The sequence below is a fragment of the Polypterus senegalus genome, chromosome 4 (genome assembly GCF_016835505.1).
Source record: "Polypterus senegalus isolate Bchr_013 chromosome 4, ASM1683550v1, whole genome shotgun sequence".
Classification (NCBI taxonomy): domain Eukaryota; kingdom Metazoa; phylum Chordata; class Cladistia; order Polypteriformes; family Polypteridae; genus Polypterus; species Polypterus senegalus.
The window spans coordinates 110765212-110781589 of NC_053157.1; the positions used below are offsets into that span (position 1 = coordinate 110765212).

The window sequence follows — 16378 nt, forward strand, 5'->3', positions numbered from 1 at the left end:
ACATTATACTGTATGTTGAGTCACATATTTATAAAACACTATTTTTATTGGTCTCTAGAGGTATTTTAAGTAATATATTACAACTTGTACACTGAGATGCATGCCGTAATGGCTAGAATTGATGTTTTTATGAATCCAGCATCCTGGGTTTGAAATCTGTGTTTGGTTCTTATCTGTGTGGAGTTTCTTCTCTCATCTCCCTTCCCCTTGTCTGTGTGGACTTTTCTCTCGATACTCTAGTTGTCTACTCATGTCCACAAAGACAGGTTAGGTAAACTGGCAGAGTGATGGACTAGCTGTTTTCAGTATCACTTTCAGTGTTACTTGGATAAGCTATAGCTGCATTACTCTCCATGTTTGGGACAAAGACACATTTTGCCTTGATTTACCCCTCTACTCCACCATTTTAAATTACAAAACAAACAATTCAGAGATGATTAAAGGGCACATTGTAAACTTTATTTTAAGAGTATTTGCATACATTTAGGTTGCATACATTTGGGAAACTAGTCAGGGTTGAGAGAAAGCTGAATAGAGGAAAAGACAGATTTATCCATTTATCTATCCATTTTCTAAACCCATTTTATCCTGAGTAGGATCACGGGGAAGGTTCTGTATCTTAGACTGGGCCAAAGGTTTATATTCCAACAGGACAATGACCCTAGGCACAAAGCAAACATAATACAGAAATAGCTTGCAAACAACTCTGTGAATGTCCATGAGTGGCCCAGCAAGAGTCCAGACCTGACTCAACTAAATATCTCTGGAGAGGCCTGAAAATAGCTGTCCACTGATGATCTCCATCCAACCCGACAGAGCTTGAGAGGATCTGCGGAGAAGAACTGCAGGAAATTCCCAAATCCAGGTGTGTGAAGCTTGTCCCATCACAAAGGCTCCCGGTCATAATTGCTGTCAAAATTGCTTCAGGTAAGAACTGAATAAAGGGTCTGAATACTTGTGTCAATTTGATATTTTTATTTTAAAAAATTTGCAGAAAGTTGCAAAAATTAAAACTTATGACAAACAAAATATTTTTTTTAATTGTGAGTCTAAAATAAATTCAAATATTAATAATTGGTCATTTAAATTCTAAAAAAAGTTTTTCCAAAAGTTTCTCAACTTCTGCCTCATTCAGCTTAGCTCACAGACTAGCCTGGATTTCATATTTTTCTTTTGGAGTTCTATAATCCTTTTAAGGAAAAGATATAGCCAGTCTCAAGACCAAATGGCCAATTTGCATTTCCTGGGTATTGTATCATTTAATTGCATGCAGAGTTGTGTCTATATCTGTATGAGAATAATATCATGATTAATGTGTTTGTCTTTGTTGATGACACTACCTCCCATCCATCCCAATGGTTCATTCCAAGAAATTTCAAGCTCAAGAAACACTATAACAACATCCATCTCAAACACACACAAGAATTACAAAAATAGAAGAAAAATTCTGACTTGGCTAAAGATAAGAGAGCAGTCACAGTGAGGTATTATAAAGGCATATTCCTGTATGTATAAAATATCCCCAATACACATCTTGACTTGCTTAAAATACTAAATGATAGAGAGAGAATAGGCAACATTGTTCACAGTAACCATCAGTTTTGTCTCGTACACTATTACCTTGAGTGGATCAACGATGCAACTCATGACTGAGCCTGATTTCTTTAATCAGCCTCGTAATTCAGTGGGCCTTTCTTGAAGCGATCCTACTGGCCCAGCACACCACAGTGTAGAAAATAACACTGGCTATAACTGAGTTTATGGACATGTATAGGATGTCTCAACCCACATTATTAAACTACAGTCTCCTAAGAAAAACGTGTCTGCTGTACCCTTTTCTATATAGTTTTGTTGTGTTACTAGACCAATCCAGCCTGTTATTGATGTGTACTCTAAAGTAATTATAGCAAAATATCCCTTTCATATTCACTCCCTGAATAGTGACTAGACTTAGAGGTTGTTTGATGTGATGAATGTCAATAACCAGTTCATTGGTTTTGCTGCTGTTAAGTTGCAGACTATTCTTCCTGAATCAAGAAACAAAGTTCTTCACCTGACTTCTATATTCTGTCTCATTCACCTTATCAATGCACCCAATTGATGCTGAATTATCTGAGAATTTCTGCAAGTGACCTGATTTTGCATTATACTTATAGTTCAAGTTGTACAGAGTGAAGAGAAAAGGGGATAGGATCATTCCTGCCCCATTGCTGCACAGAGACACAGTCCTTTTGCCTCATGAACTGTAGTATACCCAACAGATAGACAGTCCATTATGCAGGACTCCATAGGCTCATCCATCTGCTTCATATTACTGAGCTTACCTCTTTACAGGGATTAATGGATGGTATTGTTTTCACTGGAAAAATCAAAAAGCGTAATCTTCACAGTGCTGCCTGGTTTGTCCCAATAGGTATGAGCCTTGTGGAGCATTTAGATAACTGAATCCTCCACTTCAGTTTTTATCTGATTGGCAGACTATTGAGGATCTAAATAGTCTTTTACAAGAGTAATCATATAGTCCAGGACCAGCTTCTCAAAGGTCTTCATGATGTGGAATGTAAGAGCCCTTTGGTCTGCAGTCATTAAGTAAATAGATACCTGCCTTCCTTGAATCTGGAACAATACAGGATATTTTCCACACTTTCTGGAGGCTTAGTGCCACACTGATAGGTAGAACATGATACCACAAACCTGGGCAGCACAGGCCTTATTACTTAAGGACTAACTCCATCCAGTCCAGCGGTTTTTCCTGTGTGTAGCATCCTCCATTGTCTCCTCACCCGCTCATCACTCATGGATAGCCCATACTGATGGTCAAAATAGAGGAATAACTTGGTAAAGGCAGCAATAGCAGAAAATGTATCATTGGGATTATTAGGAAATTATATGAAAAAAGGAAAAAAAAAAAAAAGGTTAGCCACAGCTCAACCTCGTAATTGTTACACTAAATGACAGGTGACAAGGTGGCACAGCTGACACCACTGCATTATTTCAACTCCAGAGAGATATGAAGTTTATATGTTCTCCTTAAACCTGCATGGGATAATGTACTCACATATTCCGCAGATGTGTGTAATAGCTTGATTCCCATTTTGAAACAGCCCAGGTGTAAGTGTGCATATGTATGTCAACATCCTCTTCAGTCAAATGGCATCCTGTCCAGGACTGACTCCTGTACTGTACCTGATTTTCCAGGAAAAGCTGCGGCTCCCAGCAAACCCATACTACATTGAAAGGTTTTATAAAATGGATGGTTGAATTTTAAAAAGCCCTGTATCATGTAATGAAGGTATGCACTGACATATATATTCTTTAAGTTAAAGCAGCTAAGACATTCACAACTTATAGTGAAATAAACATTTTAGTATCTTTCTAAATGTAACTGGAGGGAAATGTAGACATGAAAAAAGGCTTTTATCTTTATAGCTTTAACCATATGGTTGCACTTCATAGTTATAATTGTAGGTTGTGATACTTGCTTTAAAAAATAAATAGCCTAATATTCAAGTAAAGTATACAGAAAAAGAAAAGCAATAGTGAAAATGCTGAAGTTTAAAAATTTCAGATGAATTGAGGTTTCAGTAATTTTTGATGCTAGCTCAGTATTATTAATAATTCATGAATGCGGATCATAGGCTGTTGCTATGCATTAATAAATGACACCATCGTTTCCTGCTCCTATTCTCCAAGATAAAAAAAAATTCTAATTGGTTTTGTAAAACAAACCCGTATAATGAACCCATTTGGGATTACCAGGGAGTTACTAGCAAACCAAAATTAAGTTAAGCAGAATCCTGAAGTAATTACGGAAAAGCCATTGGAAATCCTATAAGTATAATGGAAGTCCCTTATGTCACTCGAGGGTATTGTGTAGTATATTATAACTATAATTGGGAAATGCAGCCTATCTGGAGCTTGTAGTTTTATGTATAGAAGTGTCGGATGTTTTACAGGCCTTTGGGCTTCAATTTAACATATACTTATCCTTTTATTATATGATATATTACTTTAACTTGTCCTAGGGGACATCTGGAAGTAGGACATGGCTAGAGATTAAAATCGCCTCCTGGCCATATACTTGTTGAGCTAGGAGTTGAAACTATAGTTATACACAGGGCTCATCTGGTGGGACCAAGGGGAAGGGAGTACTGTTTGGTAATTGATTGGGTATATAATCATTATTCTACCTTGTCTCGTTTATACCATATGTTTCCTTGTGAATGTTTAACCAACCTTTAAGAAAAGCCATCTCTTATTTTGTTTTTTTTTTATCCCCGTGGCAACTGTTTGGGTTTTTAAATGAATTCTACGTTTTCAGACAATTTTTCATACACAATTCAAGTAATAGTTGTTTTTATATAACAACCCTCTTAGAGGTAAAATTTTTCACAATTAAATTTGAACATAAACAGTTGTGAACTACTTTTACTCGAACGGTGCATATACAGAAAGGGAACTGCATTGTTGAAAAAAGTATAAAAACTTAAAACTTTAAATTTCCTGTTATAGCAGTAATATGAATAATTCATGAATGCAGACACTAGGCAATTGGCTGTTGCTAAGCACTAGTAAATGAATAATTTATGAAGTGTGACATCATTACCTGTTATTAAACTTTGAAAACACACAACCTTCATCACATTTAAAGTTGGAACCTTGATTCTAGATGGTTAACTAGTCTTAATTAAGTATTGCTTTAGAAACTAAGATTAAATACATTTAAAGAGAAGATGTCAGAAAAGATCTATGGAGAGCCAGATTCTGAGAGAAGCCAGAGTGAAGGTGAGATTAAATAAAGATTGTAGTAAACAAAACTCAGGATATGAATATGTATGTTTAATGGAAAAAATCACCTATTTTTCACTCTTTTGCATTTGTGCTGTACATTAAAACAAACTAATTTGATGTTTTATGTAATCTTTGCCTTTTTCACTACCTGTTTAGTAAAGCTGCTAAAATGGTGTGCTCTTTCTGAAATGCTTTAGGCTACACATAGTGATTAATGATGCTGCCTTACAGCTCCATGGACCTGGGTAGAAGTTTTCTGCATCTCAAATATGTGCTCATTAGGTTGATTGGAAACTCTACTTTGGCCCTGTAAGAATGAGAGTGGGGTGAATCCTGTCTTGTGCCTGATGCCGTCGGGATAGTCTCCAGCTTCCTGTGACACTGTAATGGAATAAGTGAGTTTAGACGATGGATGGGTAGATGCAATACATTATCTATATTTTATAATAAAGACTTTTCTGGGATGAGAAATTGAAATGCATGTTAAATGTTGATATTACCATTGCCTCATGCACATCACTAAAGGAACAGTTGAGTTTAAAAGGTCTGAGTACTTTAGGCATTTAATAATACTAAGGAATGACCAATTAAATAGATAGCCACTGTTTTCCACCACCAGTACTGTTTTTATAATTACAAGTTAATATACACTTGTTTGTTTTTCCTCCAACAGAAAGACAGAATGCTAGCATGTAATATGTGAAAAACATTTTTCTTTTCTTCCTCCTAGCACTTTATAGAGTCTGTGATTCCCTATGAAAACCCAAATGGACATGATTTTCTCTTCTACCGGGGAAGGATGTAGCAGACTAGGTAAATTTAAACATTGAATCTCCTTCCCACTGGATAGGACTGATTGTCATACTTAAATTTAAATAGGCAAATGATGTACACCTTGTGCATATTTGTCATTGATTAATTAAAAAAACAGATTAAGAATGTGGAATTTCTTTTTTCTTACGTTTCTTATTTGCCCCCCTTCTAGGTTTTCCCATGTAGGTACTAAAACTGTAATTGCTCCGTGGCTTACATTAACTGTCCAAAAACTGTACCCTGATATTTTGCTGCTGGCAGTGTAGTTAGAATCCATTTATTGAGTTTCCACATATTTTCATTTTGGAAGAAAGCTCTAAACTGAAATGTATGAAGGTTTTCATAAATGCATGTTAAATAATTTCAAGATAGAATCTGCATTAAAATTTAAAGAATTCATTATAAGAAATTGCACAGCACTGATGGAAACAACCAAGGCGAACTATCAGAGCACATAATGAGGAGTCAATATATGATTTTTTTTAAATTGAATAGTGCCAATGGGTCATTAATTATAAAAATCAAACATACACATATAAATGAGTAAATAAGAGAAAACATAAAATATGGTTAGACTAAACAAGCCCACCATCCTCTGGGCCCACCAAACCAGGCTTTAACTTCTGTCAGTCAAGTGGACTCCTTCTTGACCACATTTTAAGTAACATGCAAAAGCACCCTCATTTAATTTCCTATTTCTGCTTTAAGATCCCTTTAAACCTTTTTCATGGCAATAATTTTGTTTTCTTGCAACCTAGATGTATCTGGAGCCTTTAAAGGCTACAACAGTTAACCAGCTGCTGCTTCTTTGAAAGAGAAAAGGGGGACTTTATGCTGCCCCTTGTGGAAACATTCGCTTCTTGTAAGCCTTATGTAAGCTGACTCCAGTTTCCCCAGCCAGAGAAAGTCTTGTGTTATCTTGATAATCCCTATTGCTTTAATCTCCAAAAACAGAACAAGGGTCCCCTAGCACCAGCTAGACCATCAGCCCTCTAATGTGCTTCAGAATCTCTTTGAGCTTCTGCCCACCCCGATTGTATCATTTCCAGCTTGCAAAACACATCAAGATTCTATCCTGCCTCTACTAGAGGGTGGTCACAACCTTTAGATATTGCCATGCTGAGTGTTGGTCTGTCTTTGAAGATTTTATGTAGAACATCTCTTTGTTCCTGGCAACAACTTTTCAGCCAACAACCTATATAATACTGTGGAAGAAATAATTATATAAAAGAAAATTTAAAATTTTTAAAATTTAAATCACTATAGATGCAAAGTTAAATGTTGTTACCTTGTGTAAATGCACTGAAATCTATATTAGTTTTATTTCATTTTTGGAATGTTATTTGCTGTGTAAGGCACCATTTGAGATAACCTTGATTGCCACAGTTGCAGTTCTTCATAAAGCTTTGTGGTAATGTTCACTAGATAAAATAAATGTTGTTATAAGCACTAGGGGAGGCACGGTGGCGCAGTGGGAGCGCTGCTGCCTCGCAGTTAGGAGACCTGGGTTCGCTTCCCGGGTCCTCCCTGCGTGGAGTTTGCATGTTCTCCCGTGTCTGTGTGGGTTTCCTCCGGGCGCTCCGGTTTCCTCCCACAATCCAAAGACATGCAGGTTAGGTGGACTGGCGATTCTAAATTGGCCCTAGTGTGTGCTTGGTGTGTGGGTGTGTTTGTGTGTGTCCTGCGGTGGGCTGGCACCCTGCCCAGGATTGGTTCCTGCCCTGTGTTGGCTGGGATTGGCTCCAGCAGACCCCCGTGACCCTGTATTCGGATTCAGCGGGTTAGAAAATGGATGGATGGATTATAAGCACTGTTTAATTTATAAAGAAGTAAATTATATAAAAGACAAATGACATAACAAATAAATAAGGTTTATGATTCATTTTTACATTGTAAAATATATTAAATCTTTCAGAGTTTTTTCACTTTATCATGTAAGGTTAGAAATTGTCACAGCTGGCTCCATCACCTTATACCAAAGACTCTTGGAGCACAGGGAAGACCACAAAAATAAGCCAGAGACCTCTGCAAGCATCTAGCTTGACCCTCTTCTTTTCACAAGAAAGTAGCACCTTCATATCTTAGGGCAAAACATGCCTATACTGGCATCTGGAAATCTAAAACACCCAGGGAGTTCAGGGAAGGGAGTAGAGAGGCCATCTCATAACTTTTTGCTCCATCAGGAAGTGTATAAAAGGTTAAGAATGGAGATGAAGGACATTTTGTCTTGTAAGTAGGAAGTCCAACTCTGCCTGAGCAGCTGCTTCAGGCATCCCAAAATAAAACATCCATTTCAGAAGGATGATTGGCAAAGATCTGTATTGGGCAGTAGAACTGCTTGATTAAATAAACACAAGACAAGCATCTTGCATTTTCCAAATTGTTCCTGCATCTGCAAAGATGTAAATACCTTGCTGATAAAATATTGGCCATGTTTTTGGTTAGTCCGGCCACTGCACGGATTCACCTCAAATTTCATTTCCATGCAGGTTAGGTGAATTAGTATTTATAAATTTGCTCTAGTGTATGTCTTGCATGTGTATGTGTGTTCACCCTATGGTGGACTAAACGCACTGTCCAGGAATTGTTCCTTCTCTCTGCTAGCTGGAATGGAGCCTAAGCAACCCTGCTTTGTACCAAATGGGTTTATAGAATAGATGGATGGATGAAAGGTTTTTTTCTATAGAACACACTTATTTGCCAATTTCGGAGGTCCTAGAAATACAGAACAATAATGCCATTTAAATGTACCAGAAATATCTTGACATCGAAATTGATTGATTTATGTCTGATTCTCAGGTGTACCCACCTGTGTTCCATTTTAGAGTATAATAATGCAAAGAATGACAATTCTGTCAGTACAGCAGAAAAGAGAAGCACAGGAATATTTGGATATGCACATGTGAAACCATATGCTTAATATCAGGCTGTGACATGGAGCTACCTGAAACACAGGCATATGTCTTTATTATTTTATTTAAATTTGGGACATTTTGAAATACAGAAAATATAAAGGGTACACCAAATTTTATATTGAGTAAGAGAGAGACCTGAATATACCAAACAAATACTTTACCAAAAGTGATTTACATGTACAGAGCTATAATGTTACAATTATTTACCTAAGGAGTTAAAGGAAGGGATCACTTTTTATTTGAGTTTAATGAATTAGCCACTGGGTTATACTGGCTACACACAGTGCCCTAGATAGAACAGTATATTGTTTGCAAACATTTTACCTCAGTTTTGTATTGCTTATTGGTTAGAAACAGAGATCTATGTCTATAGGGTGGTCCAGATCTAATTATGCAATTTTCATTACGCTATATCTTAAGTTTATTACTTAGAAAATCCCCCGAAAAATCCTGGACCATCGAGAAGTGTGCGAACTGACGACATGAAGAATCGTCTTAGTATCGAACTGGAATCACCACTGCATAAATGATCTGGATCTGCATAATTAGATCTGGACTACCCTGTACAACAAATGTTTAGTTCATTTAGCTTTTCTTCATATTCACAAGGTACTGTAATTCAGTATTTCACTTTCTGTAAACGTACACATAAGCATTCAATATTGTTAATCTTAAACAAACTGACACTTTTATTTGTGACAAACATCTTAAACACAACCATACATATACTTGTATTTCATTTATGCTGTAATTTTACATTATATAAAATGCTTAATTATTAAAAACGATGCTGGTAATTTTAGACTCACCTAATGGAGTTGTATAAATGTTGCATTTCTTTTAGGGCAAAACAAGAGGAATGCAAAATCACTCAGAGAGCTTAACTTTCCAACAAACCCAAAGGTAATGGAGCATTCCAACAAGCTGGAAAATTGTGAATGTTCAGAGGTAGCAGGTCATGCCAGTCATCATCTTGGTCCTGCTGAAGCATCAGGTTGGAGACAACAAGAGAGATCTCAGAGAGAAATAAGACCATCTGTTACCAGAGTATCTTTTAATCATTTAGCTCCCAGCAAACACTGGGGTTCTTCACCGACAAAGGAACTAATGTGTCCATCCTTTGGAGAGGAAAAAAATTGTCTATATTCACAAGATTCCAGCACTTCTCCATCTGCGATGTTGTTTTTACTAAGAAACATGAATTCTACTGAAAGTGAGAGCTCAGTAAGCAGCAGTGATGAAAGTGAGGGGCCAGATCATGTTACAGTATCTGAGGTGCTAGAGATTGTAAGAGATTCAGATACAATTGATAACAAACGCTCAGAAAGCAGTAGCGATGAGATTGAAATGCCTAGGCAAGCTACTGCATATAAAATAATTCCAGTGTTAAAAGAAAGCAACACTGCTGAAAGTGAGAGCTCAAAAAGCAGCAGCGATGAAAGTGAGGAACCAAACTGTTCTGCAGTGTCTGAGGTCTTAAGTATGCTTAGAAACACAACATCCTCTGAAAGTGAGGTATCAGAAAGCAGCAGTGGTGAGAGTGAAGGGCCAAGTCATTCTACTGCATGTGAAGTAATGTCACTGCGAAGAGTCCGGAGTTATGGGCAAAGTGAAAGTTCAAGCAGCAGTGATGAAAGTGAGGGCCCAGATAGTGCTGCATTGTCCCAAGTTTTGTGTAAGCTCAGAAACACAGAGTCATCCGAAAGTGAGAGCTCAGATAGTAGCAGTGATGACAGTGAGGGGGTAGATCATGCTACAGCTTCTGAGGAGTTTGGCATGTCAAGAGAGAGAGATTCCTCGGGAAGTTGGAATTCTGAAGGCAACAATGATGAGTATGAAGAACCAGGACATGTTACTATTACTACTGTGTCTGAAGTTCTGGGAATGGTACGAAATGTGGATTTTTCAGAGAGTGAATGCTCAGAAACCAGCAGTGATGAGAGTGAGGAAGCAGATGCTGCTCTTGTTTCTGTATCTGAGGTGGTGGGAATAGTCAGAGACACTGGCTCTTTTGAAAGTGAGAGCCCAGAAAGCAGTGATGAGAGTGAAGGATTTGATCATGTTGGTGAAGTATACAGGTCTCAGTTTATGAATATAGAAGATTGTTATCCCCAAGGTCTGTCTCAAAGACAACTGGACAAGTTGTCAACAAAGACTTTTCATGAAAATAATTCTGTCACCACTTGTAGCGTCTGTCTGGCCGCATTCATTGAGGGAGACATACTTCGCAATCTTCCATGTTCTCATGAATTTCACATGAACTGCTCTGACCAATGGCTTTCTAAAAATTCAACATGCCCAATTTGTCGTGCAAATGTGCTGCCGTGATTCATGTTATGAGACTAGCCAAACAGAGTAGTTCCAATATGGTAAAATGCTACTGCTGCTGCTGCTACTTGCATCTGAAAGTGAATATTAAAAATAATAAAATGTTGCATGTTACGTATTGCACAAATAAAATTGTAATACCACAAGTATTGGTAAATAATAAAGCAAAAAATAATTTTAACCTGATCAATGTTTGACTGCTTTTCTAGCCTCATGTAAACCATTCATAATTGACCAGCCTCTACTGAGCAAAAGACTATAAATGCATATACTGAATATTGAGACTATTGGTCTTCAAGTAACATTTTTGTTTCTTTACTGGCACCATTCCTCACAGCAAGGTTGTAAGAACTGTATGCCCCTTTCTTTTTGTCAATATAGAATAATGACTCACAAACTGATTGCAGTCAGCAGAAATTTTGGGTATGTTAGCAATAATAACACTCTTTCTTGGGGGATACAAGGTTTTTTTGCATCTCTTGTTCCCGAATTCCAAAGTATGATTCCGGTTAGTCAGACATTTTATTTAACTATCCACCCATTTTTGAAATTGATTATAATTTTATTTAGTGTAAAATTAGTCTATAAAGGCAGCAACTGGGAAAAACCCAGAACTAGGCCTTAATGAACCTGTTTAATGCAATTTATGGTTATGGGAGCTGGAGCCTAATTTCTCAGCATCTGCACAATTACTTCATCCTGTGTATGATGCTAATCTGCATGCAACCCTGCAAACAGATCCTCCAAATTTCAGGGAAAACTTTGGGGTTGGTAGCGGAATTAGCATTCTGGCCACCATTACCACCTCATACTGTTCCCAGTGTGGTAGTGAGGTGTCACCCTTTGCACAGCTGCACTCTGGTCCCTACCATAGAATGCACAGTGCAATAGTAAACTAAATGTAAAAAACATTGAATAACACTGAGAAAACCTTGAACAGAGAAAACTAACCTTGCAGTCTCTTTGAAAACAAGCCCAGTGCATTCTTTAACTGCCTTCTCGTGCTCTCGCTTGCTCTCTTGCGGCCAGCTCTAGGAAGAGTCCTGGTGGTTCTGAACTTCTTCCACTTATGGATGATGGAGGCCACTGTGCTCATTGGGACCTTCAAAGCAGCAGAAATTTTAACCTTCCCCAAATTTGTGCCTCGAGACAATCCTGTCTCAGAGGTCCACAGACAATTCCTTTGACTTCATGCTTGGTTTGTGATCTGACATGAACTGTCAACTGTGGGACCTTATATAGACATGTGTGTGCCTTTCCAAATCATGTCCAATCAACTGAATTTACAACAGGTGGACTCCAATTAAGCTGCAGAAACATTTCAAGGATGATCAGGGGAACAGGATGAACCTGAGCTCAATTTTGAGCTTCATGGCAAAGGCTGTGAATACTTATGTACATGTGCTTTCTCAATTTTTTTACTTTTAATAAATTTGCAAAAATCTCAAGTAAACTTTTTTCACGTTGTCATTATGGGTGTTATGTTTAGAATTCTGAGGAAAAAATGAATTTAATCCATTTTGGAATAAGGCTGTAACATAACAAAATGTGGAAAAGTGATGTGCTGTGAATACTTTCTGGATGCACTGTATATCCTAACATTCTGTTAGCTTTCTTAATGTTTTCTGAACACTGTCGGGAAGTTGATAGCTTAGAGTTCACTATGACTCCTAAATCCTTCTCATAAGGTGTACTCTCGATTTTCCGACCACCCATTTTGTATTCAAACCTAACATTTTTACTTCCTATGTGTAATAATTTCCATTTACTGACATTAAATTTCATCTGCCACAAATCTGCCCAATTCTGTTTGCTATCCAAGTCCCTCTGTAGTGATATAACGGATTCCAAATTATCTGCTAATCCACCTATCTTGGTATCATCTGCAAACTTCACCAGATTGCTACTTATATTCCTATCTAAATCATTTATATATATTAAAAATAGCAGTGGCCCTAGCACTGACCCTGTGGAACACCACTCTTAACATCGGCTAGTTCTGATGAGGTTCCTCACACCATCACCCTCCTTCCTGTGTCTGAGCCAATTCTGTACCCATCTAAAAACATCACCCTGAACTCCCACTTCTTTTTAATTTGATGCCCAACCTCTCATGTGGCACCTTATCAAATGCCTTCTGAAAGTCCAGATAAATAATATCATAAGCTCCACTTTGATCGTATCCTTTTGTTGCCACCTCATAGTATTCCAGCATGTTAGTAAAACACGACCTCCCTCTTCTGAACCCATGCTCACTGTTCAGAATAACTCCTGTCCTTGCCAGATGTTGCTCAATCTTATCCTTAATAATTCCTTCCATTAATTTTCCTGTGATGCATGTTAAGCTTAGTTGCTTGGATCTGCCCCGTCACCCTTTTTTATAATGGGATGATATTTGCCAGTTTCCAGTCCTTCAGAATCTCTCCAGTGCTCAGTGACTTCCTAAAAATACAGTATGTGTATGTGTCAAGGGTTTATATATGTACTCATTAGCCTCTTTAAGAACACAAGGATAAATATTATCTGGTCCTGGTGATTTGTTTGATTTCATCTTATTTAATCTGAGCAGCACTTCTCCCTCTACAATTTTCAAATCCCTCAGTACCTCCTTAGTAGTTGCGTTTACCTCTGGCAGGTTATCCACTTGCTCACTTTTAAACACCTCAGAAAAATGTAAGTTTAGGGCATCCGCTATTTCACTGTCTGTATCTTTTAATTATCTTTTACTATTCCTGATGCACTTGACCTCCTCCTTGACTGTTGTTTTTACTACTAAAATACTGAAAGAATCTCTTTGGGTCGTCTGTCGCCTTGTCTTCTGTATTCCCTCAATTGTCTTTTAGCCTCCCTGATATCTTTCTTAATGGTTGCCCTCATGTTCTCATATACTCTACGATTCACTTTGCAGTCATTAGTCTTATATGCCTTATAAAGCAGTTTTTTGCTTTGCAACTTCTTTTAAATCTTTATTAATCCACCGTGGAGTTTTTTAGCTTCCTTTTAATTCCAAATTTAGGTATGTATCTATCTGTCCTGCATTACATGTAAAACATTTTTAAACGTGTTCCACTGCTCCTTAACTGTCTCCACACTTAAAAGCTTATCCCAGTCTATCCTACTTAGACTTTGTCACATCTGCTCAAAATTAGCCTTACCAAAGTTCAACTTCACAATTTTAGTCTTTGCATCTGTACTCTTACAAAATACTGAGAATTGTATTATATTATGGTCACTTGACCCTAGTGGTTCAATCACCTCTACACCCTCAATTCTATCCTGATTATTACAGAATACTAAATCCAGACAGGCTTCACCCGTGTTGGTGCTTTAACATGCTGTGTTAAAAAACAGTCACTGATTACTTCTAAAAACTCCTGCTCTTGTGCTCCTCCATCTGCAAGGTTATCCCAGTTAATATTTGGATAATTAAAGTCCCCCATGACTATAATATCTCCCTGTAAACTTGCCTTTTTGATATTACTAAAAAGATGTGTGTTGAAATTACTGTCTGAATTGGGTGGTCTATAATACACTCCTAAAATAAGACCTGTTTCCTAATATTTTCCAGGCGAAGCCACATGTCCTCGCTAAGATGGGGCTCATCATCCAACATGAAAAGGTCTTACATTTAAATCCTGTTTGGCATAAACAGCAACCCCACCTCCTTTTCTGTTCTGTCTATCCTTCCTTAAAAATTTGTATCTCTCTATGTTACACTCATCCCCATCTTTGTTATTTAGCCAGGTTTCCATTATTGCTATAATATCATAATTATGCTCTGCTACATACAACTCCAACTCACTTACCTTATTTTTGATACATCTAGCATTAAGGCAAGTATTTTTAATGTGTTACTCCTTCTACATTTATGTTTGCTTAGAATTTACATTACTATGCATTAGTAACCTCACTTCTGGGAAGAGTTTTCTTTTTATAATTTAGTATTTAATTTGCACCACAATGGGACGCCAGAGTGCCTCAAACCACAGACACAGTAAAGCACCACAAGTTATTAGGATAAAGCTGGACCCGGTAATTCTTCTGGTGCCACTCCCATGTATTCTAGGAAGCACCTCTGCTCCATAAAGAAAGTCAAGAGATCCTCTCCTGACAGCATGCTTTATTGACACCCAGGGACCCCAACATGGCTGCATTCCAACTCCCAAGCAACCCTGTGGCCCCTGAGTGGTGGTTGCTGGCTCCTTTTATAGTTCACCCAGAAGTGCTCCAGGTGCTTGATCCCCGAGTTCCGGCTGCACTTCTGGGTGTGAAGAATATGTTGGTCATATGGGCTCAGGAGTCCCAAACACAGCGCCCCTGGAGGTGCCTTTCGGGACCCAACAGGGCTGCACCCAACTCCAATTCCCAGGATGCACTGCGGGAACCCGAGGCCCTGGTGGCCATCTAGCATCCAAGGGGAGGTATTGCAGTGTCCAGGGCTGCTCCCCCTGAATATCATATGCAGGGGCATCCCGACTGGGTATGGACGTCAGCTGCCGTCATATATATATATATATATATATATATATATATATATATATATATATATATATATATATATATATATATATATATATATTATATATATATATATATATATATATATATACTAGCAAAATACCTTCAAGGCTTGGCGAGAAGTAGTGTGTTAAAGAAGCAATGAAAAGAAAAGGAAACATTTTGAAAATAACGTAACATGATTGTCAATGTAATTGCTTTGTCACTGTTGTGAGTGATGAGTGTTGTTGTCATATATATATATATATATATATATATATATATATATATATATATATATATATATTTTACACACATAAACATATATATATACATATCTATACATATACACATATATACATACATATATATATCTACATATATACACATACATATACACACACACATAAATACATACACACATACATATATACATACACACAAATACATATATATATACATACATACACACACACATATATACATATACATACATATCTACATATATACACACACAGCTATTTCGTATCAGTGCAATACGCTGCTTGTTAAAACGGATGACTCCCGCTCTTACGTTTCAAGTCTGCGTGGATATTATGAACTATCGTATTTGTTCAAGTTCTATTTAAATTTTAAATAGAAGGAATTTTTATTTAGTCGACAGAAATATCTTTGGTAGGAATGGTAAAACAGACAGGAATATTATTAGTGAATAAATCAACTCAAACCTTAAACAACTTATAATATTTTGCTCTCCATAAAATATATCCTGTCTAAATTATACAAGTTAGAAATAAAGTAAACGCTTAAAAGAACAAACATTCAAATTTCTTTACTCTTATGTAATTTTATATAAAAATAAACTTAGATTTTAAATATCCCAAAAGATTTTGCTCTCCATAAAAATATATCCTGTCAAAATTATACAAATTCAAATATGAACATGCTGCATAACAAAACCTGGAAATATAAATAAAATGTGTTCCTTTCAGCAATAACAAATCAAATCATTCAGTTGTCTTTGCTCATATGTC

The 16378-nt window shown here is 37.1% G+C and overlaps 1 protein-coding gene across 2 annotated transcripts; it reads left to right on the forward strand.

The window, feature by feature from the left end:
• Nucleotides 1-4692: 4692 nt before the first annotated feature.
• On the forward strand, nucleotides 4693-10917 carry LOC120528597 (E3 ubiquitin-protein ligase RLIM-like). 2 transcript variants are annotated; one of them, XM_039752771.1, is made up of 3 exons: nucleotides 4693-4785; nucleotides 5522-5604; nucleotides 9364-10917. In XM_039752771.1, the coding sequence occupies exons 2-3, from the start codon at nucleotides 5547-5549 to the stop codon at nucleotides 10845-10847; spliced, it is 1542 nt and encodes a 513-aa protein (XP_039608705.1). In that variant the 5' UTR covers nucleotides 4693-4785; nucleotides 5522-5546; the 3' UTR covers nucleotides 10848-10917. The 2 variants fall into 2 exon arrangements, with proteins under 2 accessions (XP_039608705.1, XP_039608706.1); XM_039752772.1 differs by lacking the exon at nucleotides 5522-5604.
• The last annotated feature ends 5461 nt before the right edge of the window (nucleotides 10918-16378 follow it).

Excerpts from the sequence above, each read along its gene's own strand:
- LOC120528597 (XM_039752771.1), top strand. The coding sequence starts at position 5,547 with ATGAAAACCCAAATGGACATGATTTTCTCTTCTACCGGGGAAGGATGT. Across the intron at positions 5,605-9,363 it reads GGAAGGATGTAGCAGACTAG|GGCAAAACAAGAGGAATGCA; the intron begins GTAAATTTAAAC and ends CATTTCTTTTAG.